The sequence below is a fragment of the Neomonachus schauinslandi genome, chromosome 1 (assembly GCF_002201575.2).
Source record: "Neomonachus schauinslandi chromosome 1, ASM220157v2, whole genome shotgun sequence".
NCBI classification, from domain to species: Eukaryota; Metazoa; Chordata; class Mammalia; order Carnivora; family Phocidae; genus Neomonachus; species Neomonachus schauinslandi.
The window spans coordinates 3,965,898-3,979,521 of record NC_058403.1 but is presented as its reverse complement, the minus strand read 5'-3'; the positions used below and the strand labels follow the sequence as shown (position 1 = coordinate 3,979,521).

General features: G+C 59.4%; 1 protein-coding gene across 1 annotated transcript in view; it reads right to left on the bottom strand.

The window, feature by feature from the left end:
* The window catches only part of PRDM15 (PR/SET domain 15), a 46,476-nt gene that overhangs the window by 7,785 nt on the left and 25,067 nt on the right, over window positions 1-13,624 (bottom strand). The window contains exons 12-18 of the mRNA XM_044913374.1: window positions 12,934-13,101; window positions 10,753-10,847; window positions 9,315-9,446; window positions 7,649-7,783; window positions 6,964-7,127; window positions 6,014-6,093; window positions 5,519-5,638 (exon numbers count right to left, since the gene is read on the bottom strand). Of these exons, the coding sequence (XP_044769309.1) occupies window positions 5,519-5,638; window positions 6,014-6,093; window positions 6,964-7,127; window positions 7,649-7,783; window positions 9,315-9,446; window positions 10,753-10,847; window positions 12,934-13,101 (894 nt within the window). The remainder of the gene's footprint in view (window positions 1-5,518; window positions 5,639-6,013; window positions 6,094-6,963; window positions 7,128-7,648; window positions 7,784-9,314; window positions 9,447-10,752; window positions 10,848-12,933; window positions 13,102-13,624) is intronic.

The window sequence follows — 13,624 nt, the reverse complement described above, 5'->3', positions numbered from 1 at the left end:
CACCCCCCCGGTGCCCGCGCCCCGCACACCCCCCCGGTGCCCACACCCAATACCCCACGGTGCCAGCACCCCACACACCTCCATGGTGTCTGCACCCCAATACTCCATCGTACCCCTACCCCAATACGTCCTGCATCTAGGACCCTCCGATGTGCCTGCACCCCAATACCCCAATGGCGCCTGCACCCGGGACACTCCACAGTGCTTGCACCCCAATACACCCACAATACCTGCATCCAGGAACCCCCATGGTGCCTGGACCCAAGGACACCCACCTCAGTGCCTGCACCCTAACACCCCCAAAGTGCCCACGACCCAGACCTGCAACAGTGCCTGATCCCCTACCCTGGGCCAGGACACCCCCCCACCATACCCACAGCGCCCCCATACCTAGATCACCCCCCCACAGTACCCACAGCGCCCCCACCCGGTGCCTCAACCCCCCACAGGGGCCGTGACCTGGACGCTCGGGCAGGCACAGGTCTTGGTGGGTGCAGAACAAGAGAACGGGGGGAGGTCAGGGCATGGGGGTGAATCTCCTAGAGGGCCCCCTCCACCAGTGGCAAGATGGGCACTTATGCCCTCAGAGGACCTTAGGGGTTTACTGTCCATGTCTAGACAGCTCACCTTGTCAGGGGCCTGCCCAGACCTGAGGGTCAGTGCTTGGAACGACAGGGGCGGATGTGACCACTGTGACACACAGCCGAGTCATCTGCTGAGAGGGGGCCGCCTGCCTGAGCTGCTGGGGCTCCAGACGGCGGGCACACTGAGATGAGGAGTAAGTCCTCCGGATGCTGGGTGCTGCGTGGCGCAGGCGTGGACCTCCAATCTGCCTTTAAGGAAATGTACCTTTGCTAAAGGACGTGAAATAAACTACAGCCTCACGAACTTGGGCCAGTGGAGAAGGGACGACCCAGGTATGGGGCGGGGGTCAGCGGCGGGGGTCCCGGTACAGGGTGGGGGTCAGCGGAGCGGGAGGGAGGCTCCCTGTACAGAGTGTGAATTAGCGGCGGGGGTCCTGGTACAGGATGGGGATCAGCGGAGTGGGAGGGAGGCTCCCTGTACAGAGTGTGAGTCAGTGGCGGGGGTCCCAATACGGGCCGGGGGTCAGCGGCAGGGGGGGTCCCAGTACAGGATGCCCACTAGGTGGGCAATGCTGCGTGGGAAGGGCTAACAGGGTTGCGGGGTGGGCGAGGGGCACTGCAGAGCAGGTGGGTGGTGGCTCACACACACAAAGCAGAATGGGTCCCATCCTGCAGGCCACAAACTGAACCAGCCAAGAGACAGTGGACAGCTAACGCAGAACCACACAGAAAGTGACCTCCTGGAGGGGCCCGGAGCGGGGCAGACACAGACCACGGCTAGTACTGCCCTCGGTAACAGCAGCCAAAGAACTGTAGTGCTGAACAGAGTCCCCACCAGGTTACCTGGAAAACTCCCCATCCTGGTGAATGTGGAGGAGGGTCTTAGCCAGCTCTGGCCCCTACTAAACCCAGGCCTGGCCGAACTCAGGCCTGCAGGAACCCTGAGCCTGCATGAACCCCAGGGCTGCATGAACCCCAGGCCTGGCTGAGCCGGGCCTACAGGAAGCCTGAGCCTGCATGAACCCCAGACCTGGCTGAACCTGGCCTGCAGGAACCCTGGGCCTGGTTGAAACAGGCCTACTTGATCCCCAGGCCTGCATGAACCTGGGCCTGGCTCAACCCCAAGCATGCAGGAACCCAGACCTGGCTGAACTAAGCTTGCGTGAAGCCCAGGCCTGGCTGAACTAGGCCTGCATGAACCCCAGGGCTGCCTGAACCCCAGGCCTGGCTGAACTAGGCCTGCATGAACCCCATGGCTGCATGAAATCCTGGGCCTGGCTATGCTGTGAGAAGCCATGAGAACAGCCTTGCCTGAGCCAGCAGAAGGAGAAGTCTCTGAAGTGACCGGCCACCAGAAAAGGCTTCCAAGGCTACAGGATGGGAAGACATGGGTGGGCCCAGTGCTGACTTCAGAAGAGTGTTTTCCCCTTAAAAAATTATTTTTAACTTTTTGATCAAAAAAATCCCACACACTCAGTGAAAAAGCTACCGGTGATCAGAGGTCAGCCCCGAGGATGGCGCTCAGCAGCCCTGCCAGGTCACACGGGCACCCGGGGACACTGCTGAGCGCATTCGGTCATGCAGAATGGCCCCTCCCCAGTGCAGTCCCCCCTGTCTGTGCTGCCATTTGATACTCGCCTCAACATCTGGCCCGGCTGGTACAAACCTACCACCAGGCTGCTCTCAGCACGAAGTACCACTCCCAGCTGGTATCTGTCCATTAAGAAACACCCGCCACGCCAGTGCCTGCCATGGGACCAGTCTGCTCCAGGTGCCAGAGGCTGGGCTGTGTGCCAAGCTACACAGGGAGGGGGCCAAACAAAGGGCAAGTGCCACGTGGGAAGGGATGAAGAGAAGCAGGATAAAGCAGGGACAGGAATGGAAGGAATGGAAGTGGCCCAGAAGCTGGCTCATCCTGTGGGATGGAAGGGGGTCCCCTCAGAGGACGCATCTAAACAGTGATCCGGAAGGAGTGTGGGAGGGGCCGAGAGCTACTTGGGAAAACGGCATTCCTGGTGAAGGGAAGAGCCAGTGCAAGGGCCCTGAGGCCAACAGAAGGAGTCGCTCAGGGTTTCACGCTGTTCTCTGTCACAAACCGGGCTACGTTATGTTTAAGCTGCATATAGATCTTTGTACCAAAAATAAGCCACATTTCTAACTGCCGCTAACAGCGCCCAACAGCCCATCCCAACTGTACCAATGTACACTCTCACCCCAAGTCCACGAGTCTGCCTGCCTCCTTCCCTTCACCAGCACCGGCTGTCCCCAGGCTGAGCCGGGCACAGTGGCATCTTGGCTCTGGCCCTGTTGGGACCATGGCAGAGGAGATGCGTGGAAGAGAACCAGTCCCTGTTGTCTTGTCCCACAGCTGCACCCCTCTCCCACATGCATCTAAAATGAACGGATTCTATGTCACAAAATGACACATGGTCATAAAAAGAAAATGCACAGAAGGAAAGGCACAACAAAGTTCACCTCCCCATTCTGACCCCCCATCGCAGCCTGTGTTGGTGACAAACCATGCTTCTCTTTCCATTTTAAAGAAAGATCTGAGAACAGCTTTAAAATACACAGGACTGCCACACAGTGGAAATTTTAAGCCTCTCTCTGTTGGGACTTGGATTCACTCTGCATCACATTTGCAATTTACTCTGGGCCAGCAACTGTTTTTAACGAGTAGAATTCCCAAGCCTGGACCGGGGCCGGCCCTCTTTACATCTTTAAATGCACGGTGGCTTTCCTCATGCAGGCCACACACTGCCTCCCCAGGGCCTGTCCCAGGTACTTCACGGCGCGCCGAGTGATTCTGAACAAGGTATTTTCCTGGGTATCCTGCCCCATCCTGCTCCTCACCGAAACTGCTGCTGGGGCCGGGACTCACGTCACTCCGAACAGTTTCGCCCCTGAGTAAATCCCAGTCAGGCCTAGGATGTCTAGGAAAAAATGTGAAGTAACAGTACGCGAGGGTGTTTCCTGCAACATTGCTTGTAATGAAAAGACCACACACGAAAAAGCCCTCGATACAGAAGTAAAAGGGTCTGGTTACAGGACTCTGCAGGATAGAACCCTACCACGGTTTTGAGAGCTAAATTAAGGCAATTCTACCTATTCTGACATGAAAACTCTCTAAGATGAATTTCCAAGTACATAAAAAGCAAAATACGGGAAAATAAAAAACCCAGATAAACACAAGCATTTGCTTGTACGTGGTAATGACTGTAATCTGAAAGCAAAATGACCACACCAATAATTTAGTGTGTGTGAAATAACGTGTTAGCCCAAGTACTAACACGAGCATTTATGAGACAATTCAGAATTCATGGAAAAAATCACGAAGCTAAATATTAAACATACTTCTAATATGACCAGCTACATAACATTGTAAGACGTGGTTCTGACATCATGCCCTCCCTGGGCAGCTGCCCCTGTCCTGCCAGGGAACCCAGGTATGGCTTCTGTCTGACCCCCCGGGGCGGTAGGGGGACATCCCTACCAGGTCTACCTCTGACCCTCCCCATCTCTGTGCTGCTCAACACCATCCCCTCCCGCAAGTGGGGAAGGGGCTGGGAGAGCCAGGACATCACTAAGACAAGCACAGAAACCTCTAGAATGTTCCTACAGAATGGTGAGAGTGGTTCTTTTGAAGAGTGTAACAGGTCTGAGGTGGAAGCAACAACTTTACCTTGTGTGCCACCTTGCGTTACCATGAGAAAAAAAGATTTGTTTTTGGTTAGGCGCCTGCATTACTTTTCCAGTGAAGGAGTCTGCACGCTGTCTTTGCACAAAGAGACTTGGGGGATGGACAAGAAACCGTCACCTCTGGGGAGACAGATGGGGGTCGAGGGCGGGGGAGGGGAAAGGGTCACGTTTTGCTTTCCCTGTGGGTCACTCTTCCAGGCTTTTACATGTCATCTTATTTTACGCGTGCTAACGGGCTATCCAATGAGTGGCACGATGAGACACTGGTTGTTCTCTTCACTTTTTGTTTAATATAAAAAACCAAGTAAAGGAAAAAGAAAGACTTCATAAAAATATACAGTTTTAAAAAAGATCTAACAGCAAAGCCGACAGCCCTGATGTGCCCCGTGTCCGCACGGGGATGGTCCTGCTGCCCTGGTGACAGCCCGAGAAGCTCTGGGTTCCCCCTCTTCTACACAGGTTCGTTTTAACAGAAATGGGTTAAAAATTTACCACTGAGATGACTTTTTTTTCCTCCTCATTTTACTTACGGATGTGAGATATTTTGTTAAGAGGTCTATTATTATTCAACTAATTTCACCTGCCTACCATGAAGGCCATGGTCATCACTGGTCACAATAAACCACCGTTTAACGCGTACCTGGTTCCAGTCAGCAGGCGGTAAGAGCCAGGCATTCTGCATATGTGTGCAGAACACACAGCGGTTCTTAGAATTATCTGGTATTGCAGACAACCCTTGGCTGGGCTGCTTCCCCACTTTAAAAACGATTTATTTGTGCCTTGAACTCATCACGTCCTCTGCCTTGTGGACCACCCTATTTTCCCGCAACCTCTCATTTAAACACTTGCCCTTGCATCTTGTTTCTCTGTGACACAAGTGAGTCAAGTCTGGGCTCCCCCCCAGCGGCCTGGCAGGCACTCCTCGGCTCCCATGTGTCCGCTGCGCCCGCAGGTGACAGCCCGTGCCCGTCTGGCCCTGTGCCCCTGTACCTTTCCCGCATCCGCACGGCCCCACGCCTGCCCAGCCCCGTGCCCACGTGCCTTTCCTGCACCCGCCCCACGCCCACCCAGCCCTGTGCCCGCATACCTTTCCTGCACCCGCCCCGCCCCGTGCCCACCTGGCCCTGTACCCCTGCACCTTTCCCGCGCCTGCCTGGCCCCATGCCCGCCAGGCCGCACACCCCCATACCTTTCCTGCGTCCGCCGCACGCCCACCCAGCCCCGCGCCCCCGCACCTTTCCCGCACTCGGCACACAGGTACTCCCGGATGTTGTCGTGCACGCGCATGTGCTCCTTCAGCATATCCTTCCGGGCGAAGGACTTCCCACACTGCTCGCAGGCGTGACTCTTCACACCTAAACAAGCACGTCAGAATGTCACCCGCAGGTCCACGTCCGCGGTCCCAGCACAAGAGCAGTGACGGAGAAGCGTGGCGGCAGGTACATGGCACGCTCCCCCCCCCCAGCGGCATGGCGCGCCCCCCGGCCTCCATGGGAGCTTACCGCCGGCTCCTCGGCAGTGGGAAGGTCCCCAGGACCCGGGCCACGGGGCAGGGGGCCGTGCTGGGGACGGAAGTGGTGGCAAGGGCCCGAGGACGGGAGACGCCAGAGAAAGGCATGGAGGAGGAGCGTGTGACTGCCGGAGCAGGGAGCACGGAGACACCCGGTCCCCTCCCGCTCCCCACCCGCTCCCCACCTGGTCCCCTCCCACTCCCCGTGGCAGGGTGCTACCTGTGTGGATGAGTTTGTGCCGCTCCAAGTTCCCGATGCTGTTGAAGATGCGGCCACAGATCTCACACGGGTGGATGTACCTGTGAGCGGACGGGAGCCTCAGGCGGGCCTGGCCACAACAGGGTACACGCACCCCGAGCCTTTCCTCCTTAAAGTGGAGGCAAGAGAGCGGCTAGGTGGACACACGAGGGTTTTAACTTCCGACAGGGCTGAACCGTGCCCCTCAAAGTCCACAGGCCGCCGTCCTGACGCTCTGACCGCATGTGCAAACAGGGTCTTTACAGAGGTCGTTAGGAGAGACACAAGGTCATCGGGTGGGTAGGGTAGTATGACGGGTGTCCTTAGGAGGAGGAGAAATTAGGACACGGACGTGCACAGATGGAAGACCATGTGAGGACACGGGGAAGGCAGCGTCTACCCGCCAAGGAGGGAGGCCCAGAACAGCTGCTCCCTCTGGAAGGAACCAGCCCCGCCAACCCCTCGACCTAGGGGCCCCGGCCTCCGGAACTGAGACAGTACACTTCATTGTCAGGGCTGCCCAGTGGCCCTGTGTCAGGCAGCCCAAGCCGCTACTCCAGCCTCTACCGGGGACGGCCCCCTCGCCGCTCTTGAACCCAGCACCGACTGCGGGCTACAGCAGACGCGGGGCTGGCATCCCTGGAGCCCAACTATGGTGGGGCAAAGGGGCTTCTGGTGGTTTTGCAGCCAGACCGAGAATCACACTGCTATTGTGATGCGGCCGACTTGTGCTGTGAGGCCAGGAGGGTGAGGGAGACAGGACCGACGACGGACAGGATGAACGAGGGGAGCATGCTTCCCTCTAGACCCGGCCGTGGGGCTCCCCGAGGAGATGGACTCACCCGTCAGAGCACCTGCCTCCCCACAGGGAACACGCCCCCCGTGGCATCAGGCCCGACCCCGGAGCCCCCCGCCCTAGGAGGCCTCCTCACTTCTGCACGTTGGGGTCCGGCAGGTTCTCGCGGTGGATGACCATGTGCGCGTGGTAGGTGGCCTTCAGGGCGAAGCGCCGGTTGCAGATGCTACAGCCGTAGCCCTTCTCCTTGTGCACCTCCATGATGTGCTTCAGGTACTCCTTCCCCCGGCCGAAGGTGAGCTGCCAACGGGCACAGCGTTCACGCCCGGCACCCGGCCTCCCGTCGTCCAGCAGGACGGCCCCGCCGCGCACGGAGGCGCCCCGGCCGGACAGAAAGGGACGCCTCGAAAGTGCAGAGTGGGGGGTGCAGAGGCGGACGCCTGCCGCCCTGCCCTCCAGACCAGCCCGCACCTGGGCCCCTCCCGCTCCCCACCCACCTGACCTCCGCCCTCTCACCCCCGCCCACCGGCCCTGATGGGCGCGCAGCTGCCAACACTCAAGCACAACACGAACCCGCCCGGAGCGAGCTCCCTAGTCCCGAGCACTGAAGCCTCACGCGGGGACCAGCGCTCACCCGGCCAGCCGCTGCAAATGTGCAGCACGGCTCCCCCCGCCGGGTCGGGCCGAGGGGACGCGTGCAGGCCAGCCCCCAGTCTGAGCCCGCGGTGGGGCGGAGAACCAGCCCCACCACCCCGCGGAGCCGCCCCCAGGCCCGTCTGCGGGACGACAGCGGGGCGCGGGGCGCGGGCGCGGGCGCGTACCTGGCACCGTTTGCAGCTGTACTTGTGAGGCTCCGAGTCCGCACTCGTGTCTGAGTGGTCGTCGTTCTCTTCCGAGGAGATGCCGATCTTGCCGATAAACTCCTCCCTCTGGTGGTCGTCCATCAGCGCGATGTCCTGCGGCACAGGGTGGCCGCGGCGTTGACGGCTTAGTCGCGCCCCAGCAGTAACGACCGCCCCACGCGGAGAAGGCAGACCGCACGCAAGTCCCACCCGGGTCCTGCTTGCTGCCTCCCCTGGGGATCCCCGGGCCCCTGCGTGCACCCCACATCCCGGCGGGAAGCCCGCGCCAGGCTCCTGCCTGCATTCACACAGTTCTGCCCGGCCCGGGGCAGCCAAGCCGAGCAAGCCTCTGCCCTGCATCCCTGGGGTGCAGCCTGGCCTGGGGCTGCCTGGACTTGGGAACACTAGTGTCCCCGACCGTGATGGTGGCGTCTGCCCCCTGGGATGGGACTGGTCGTCTCTAAGGCCTCTTTCCATGTAGCCTGGCAAGGATCGCCCTAAAGTTCCGCTTACTTCTCTGAAAAAGACCACGAGAAACACTTCACTAGTCACGTCACGGGCTGGAGAAGCCCCAGGTGAGCAGCTGAGAGGGGGCCCTGCAGTGGGTCCGTGGCCAGGTGCGGAGCGGAGGAGGCCTTGCCTGTGGGGGACTTGGCTCCCCGTCCTAGCTGCTCCCCCCGACAGCCGCAGCGGACCTGTGGCCCACCATCCTTGCCGCTGCCCACTTCCCAGCGGAGGCCACCAGGATGGTGCACCACAGCCGGCCAAGCTTCCTTCTCAAACAAAACCTAGGACTCTGAGGAGGGTGGACAAGTCTCCTCTGGAAAGGTCACTATCCTGTCTCTCCCCTATCCCTCCTGGAGCAGAGGGGACGTTTTCACAAGGGCCTACTGTTCCGTTCCTTACTCAAGAAGGGCCAGCTGCCCGAGGACCAGCACCTGACGGGCACCACGCCGCCGCGGCGCTCACAGCGGCCAGGCCCTTTGCCTCCGCTGAGTCTAATTTAATCCTCAGGAAACCGTCCTTCCGTGGCAGGTCTCCGAGCCCCCATTTCCGTCGCTCCGGCGGCAGCGGGCTGAGGTCTAAGTCCCTCCAACCCCGGCTGAGGCTCCCGGATGCTCTTGGGCTCTTCCTCCCCCACCCCAGCTTTGTCCACGTGGCTCAGCCCCTGCACTGGGGGGCCTCCCACACTCCTGCCTCACCCCCCTGCCTTTGATTCCCACCTGCCCAGCGAAACTCCAACCCGCACCCGGGGCCGGAACTACTAGGGACAGACACTGTGCCATGGGTGGGTGGACGGGCATCTCCAGGGCACATGCTCACCATCTTCATCTGGCCTTGGCATCACCTAGGATTTCCTCCTTTGCTCCCTGGATCGGCCCTTCTGCCCTTAACAATGACCCCGAATCCTCGCTGCCCACCCACCCCGCTCCCACCTCCTCACTATCCTCACCAGGAAGCACCCGGAATGGAAGAACTGTCATGTGAGCCCTGCAGCTGGGGCCTGAGATGCGGCAGAGGGTCACAAGAGCCCATCGGAAGAGGCGCAATGTGGCCAAGCGGACAAGTGTTTTAGGGTGCTGAGCGCGAGGGCCTGCCACGCCTCCACGTGAGCTCCCTGGGCAAGGGCGGCGCTGGGTGGCACCTTGAAGTGGACATGGATGTGATCCCTGAGCACGTCCACACGGAAGAACTTGCGGCCGCAGATCTCACAGGTGTACTTCTTGTCGCCATGGGTCAGCAGGTGCTTGTTCATGTTGCTTCTGCAGGAGAACACCTACGGGCAGAGGGGCGGGACCTGACAAACCATAACCAGGCAGAGAAACACCGGACGCCTGCCCGGTGCCCACCTCGGGGCCAGAGTCACGAGCGAAATGTGAGCCAGCGATCATCTAAATATGAGCCTACGTTATCCCAGAGAAGCAGCTGTCCTCTCGTGTCCACTACCAGTGGGATCCGGCTCCATTTTATTTGCTCACTTAAATATTTCACTAGGACAGGGCGTTTCAAGAAGCCAGTATATCACAGAAATGGCTGCAATCTTCTGAGAGTCGGTACCAAAGGAGAGTGCGACCCTTAGTCTGGGCGCCGGGTTTCAGGCACAATTCACGCCAACTCCCCCGTCTCCTGTTGCTGGTCTAGTGCGACGGGCGTGGAGGCTCATGCGTGGCCCCATACTCGTCTGCTGGAGCCGGGCTGGGATGCTGGGGCCCTGTGCCCTCTGGCACGGAGCTCCGAGGACGAGACAGCAAGAGACCACCTGCAGGGCCCCACTGATCTGACAGCGTCCGTCTGGATGGCCAGTCCCGAGGCCACATAACCCAGAGAGCAGGTCTCCTCCAGCCTGCCCGACCCCACGTGCTCCACGGGGAGAACACGAGAGATGAATGAAGGGAAAGGACTCACGAGGAATGGGAGGCTGGTGTTTTTATGGGACATCTCTCTTCCAGATTTTCAGGGGACTGGAGGCCAACCACCCTGTGACCACGGCTCTGGGGTGCTAGGTGGGAGGACGACTGGCCAGGTAGGGGCGGCAGGCCTCCCGGGGAGGGGCGGGGGCAGCAGGTTTCAGCCAACACCTGTCTTCTCAAGGCAGACAGGGTTAAAGACAAGAAGTCACCGGAAGCAGCCAAGAGCCCCAGAGCCCCGTGGCCGGGGCGGGTCAGCGCTGTCCCTCACCGAAGTGCAGGGGCCAGCTCTGATGAGACAAGGTGAAGGCCCGGGACTCCCCACCTCCTGCGCACACTGCACTCTGGTCCTCCACCAAAAGGACACGTGTCAGGGACGCTGCGGAGGAGACGGCGAGCACCGGGAGGGGCTCGGGGGGAAATCGCGGCAAAGGGAAAACCAGCAGCGGAGGAGAAAGCACTTCTCAGCTCGTTCACGGGAGACGCGTCTCAACAGCACCGGAGGACAATGACGGGGCGTGACACGAGTGGACACTGGTGCTCCCGATGACCCGAGCATCTGTTCTCTCCCTAAGAGACCCCTCCCTTGACGTTCCGTGGGGAGAGCTCTGAGCGATACTGCAGGGCAGGGTGGGGCTCCCAGGTCGGATTCCAGAAAGGAGCGCGGCGCCTTACCTTGCCACACACAGGGCATCCTGAGGGCTCCTTCTTATAGCGGACCAGGTTCTCGCCGCCGGTGTCCAGGTCTTCTCTCTTGACCCGCCGCACTCCTGGAATGGCCGCCCCCCAAGCGAGAGAGTGAGTACACCGGGGCAGGCGTGCGCCGGGCACCCGCCGCTCAGCCAGCCTGGCTGCCTGGGCGGCACCATGCGTGCGTGAGCAGCGCCCCCAGCACGGGACGCAGCTGCACGAGCCTCTGCTCCTACGGGCTCCAGGGAAAGAGCGGCCGTGCGTGCCCACGGGGAACAGGACACAGTCCGTGCCTCTGAAGCCTGGAAAATACATGGGCAGCAGGGCTTTGGGGTTTTACGGCGTCAGAGAGCTACACTGAGCTAATGCTGAAGAAGGGAGTTTCATTCAATCCATGGGCTCAAGGCAAAGGTAGGATTCTTGTAGGATTCTTGGGGATGACATTTTTTGTTAAAAAAGATACCAATACTCGTCCTTGTAAATTAAATCGGTCAATCAGGATCAGGGAGAAAAATCAAGTGACAATGAACTCCTTCTGGTTTTAAAACCTAACTGTTCATAACCGGGATCAAGTCGGATTTTTAGAAGTTTGCAGGAGACAGGAAATCTCTTTCAATAAAAGATAAATTCACTCTCAGTCCCTTTCCACACAGTTGACCTGTTCTGGAACATTCCCGCATCTCACAGAGTGGATGCAGAGCCGGACTTAAGAACGCCCAGCCAACGGGACATGAAAATACATCCTTCTCCAAAGGCTCGCAGCGGCACAAAGCACACCAGAGCTGAAGCGGTCATGGAGACTGTGCTCCAACGTAAAGGGGAAAACCATGAGACACGTCAGTTCGTTCCTGCAGAAAACGATCTGACTCATGTGTCGGCTGTAAAACGTGGTGAAATCAAGTTGTCAAACGTAGCCCAGGTGCCTGCCCGTCAGGAGACACTGATTCTGGCAGGACCGTCGGCAGCTGGTACATGGGGCTTGGGGCTCTACCAGCAGGGGATGGCTCGGCCATCCACCAGCCTGGGGGGAGACTGAGGCACAGTGGCTTGCCCAGGGCCATCTGGGCACCAGGTGTAGCTGGAGAGGCCCGAGTGCACCACCCGATGGGTCACAGAGAAAAAAAGTGGTGGATTTCCTGAAGCCACGTGAACAGCAGCTGGGCAGAAAAGTGGGGTGCAAAACTCATACAGGATGGGACTCGTCTTATTTGGAAAAGGCTCATGATATGCGTACACGCACACATGGGTGCCTCAGTTACACTTCACGTGCAACTCTGCTTTCTTTTTCAACAAGCTTGTGCTTCATCTGTAATTCTTTTCAAATGATTCTTTTCAAACTTTTATAAAAAAAGGTGCTCTGGTCAGTAAGTGCCAACCTACTGAGGGCTGGTCAGCAAGGGAGAAGTGGCTTTTAGGGGAATAATCAGGATGATCACAACGAAAATGCCCGTTTAAAGAGGGTCTGTTTGAGCTGCTCCTTTAAGAAAGTCCGGGCGGGGGCGCTCAGCACACACAAGAGGCCCAGATGCCTTCCCACTGGGGACTCCTGTTGGCCCTGCACGGCCACGCCCCCATTTCCATCCTACTTCAGCCCCTCATCGTGCTGCACCCTCATCCCAGCCCGCTGCTAAGCCCACTGACCCCCGTCTTCCTCCCACGTGGACAGGAAGCTCCCCGGCACCCCTGCTGCGGACGACATAGGCCATCCGGGCCCGCAGACAGCGTGAGGAATGAGGGAGAAATTACTTATGGCCCCGCCCACAGCATCTGCCCAGAACATTCTGCTGCTTGCAAGAGGCTGAGAGTATACCCCAAACCCAATTTCATATGCTGTTTCTTCCCCTACTTTCTGTCATATCAAAAGCATTTTCTCAAGATAGTAAAAGACTCAGGAAAAACACTTTTAAGGACTGGATAGCCTTCAATGCCATAAAGAGTCCGGTTTTCTTAACTCTTCCCCACCGTGGAACATTCGGGATGTTTGCAGGTGTTCCTGCTAAGACACTGTTAAGCCCCGCCGGTACCTCTCTGCGCCCGAGTCGAACTCCATCGGACGGGGGCGTCCCCAGACCGCATCCCGAGAGGCCGTGCCACCACCTGCGCCGGCCCCGCCCCCCGGCCCCGCTGACCCGCTCCGGGAGCTCGCGCCCAGGTGGCCGCACTCACCTTCCAGGTGCCTCCTCTGGTGGTCGAGCATGACGTCCTTGCGGTAGAACATTTTGTTGCAGACCTCGCAAGCAAACTTCTTGTCCCCGTGCTTCTTCTTGTGCTTGGAAAGGTTACTGTTGGTGGAGAAGAATCTGAAACACATCTCACATTGGAACGTCTTGTCATCTGTCCAGAGAGCAAGCAGACACACAGCGACTTTTAGGTAAACGGCACTGAAGACAGGGTCGGCATCCTGGCCGTGGGAGCGGCAGCGAGGCCCGGCAGGGGTGGCGAGGCAGAGCTGCGGCAGGGGGGAGGGGGCCCACACGGCCCGGGAAGGCCACTGCTGCGCTGAGGCCGCCCCCGACCGGCACGGGACCGCGCAGCGTGGCGCGCCGGGGCCGAGCCAGCTGGTCCTCGCCGGGGGAGGCAAACGCCGCTCCCCTGCCTCACCCCTGCCTCAACTACCACCGGTCTGGGCCCTCACCCTGCACCCAACCTGACTGCAGCCCTGACCCCTGGTCTCAGAGGAAGCTGTGTCCTTCCCCCGCTGCCCCGGGTTCCGTCCCCACCTGCCACCTGTCCCTTCTCTGCCACCTGTCCCGGCCCACACGCAGATGCCCAGGTTCTCCCACCGTTCGCAGAGCTGTCTTCTTCCAGGTCCCTCTGTAACAGACACGTACCCCGTACCCTCACACCCCCCACAGCC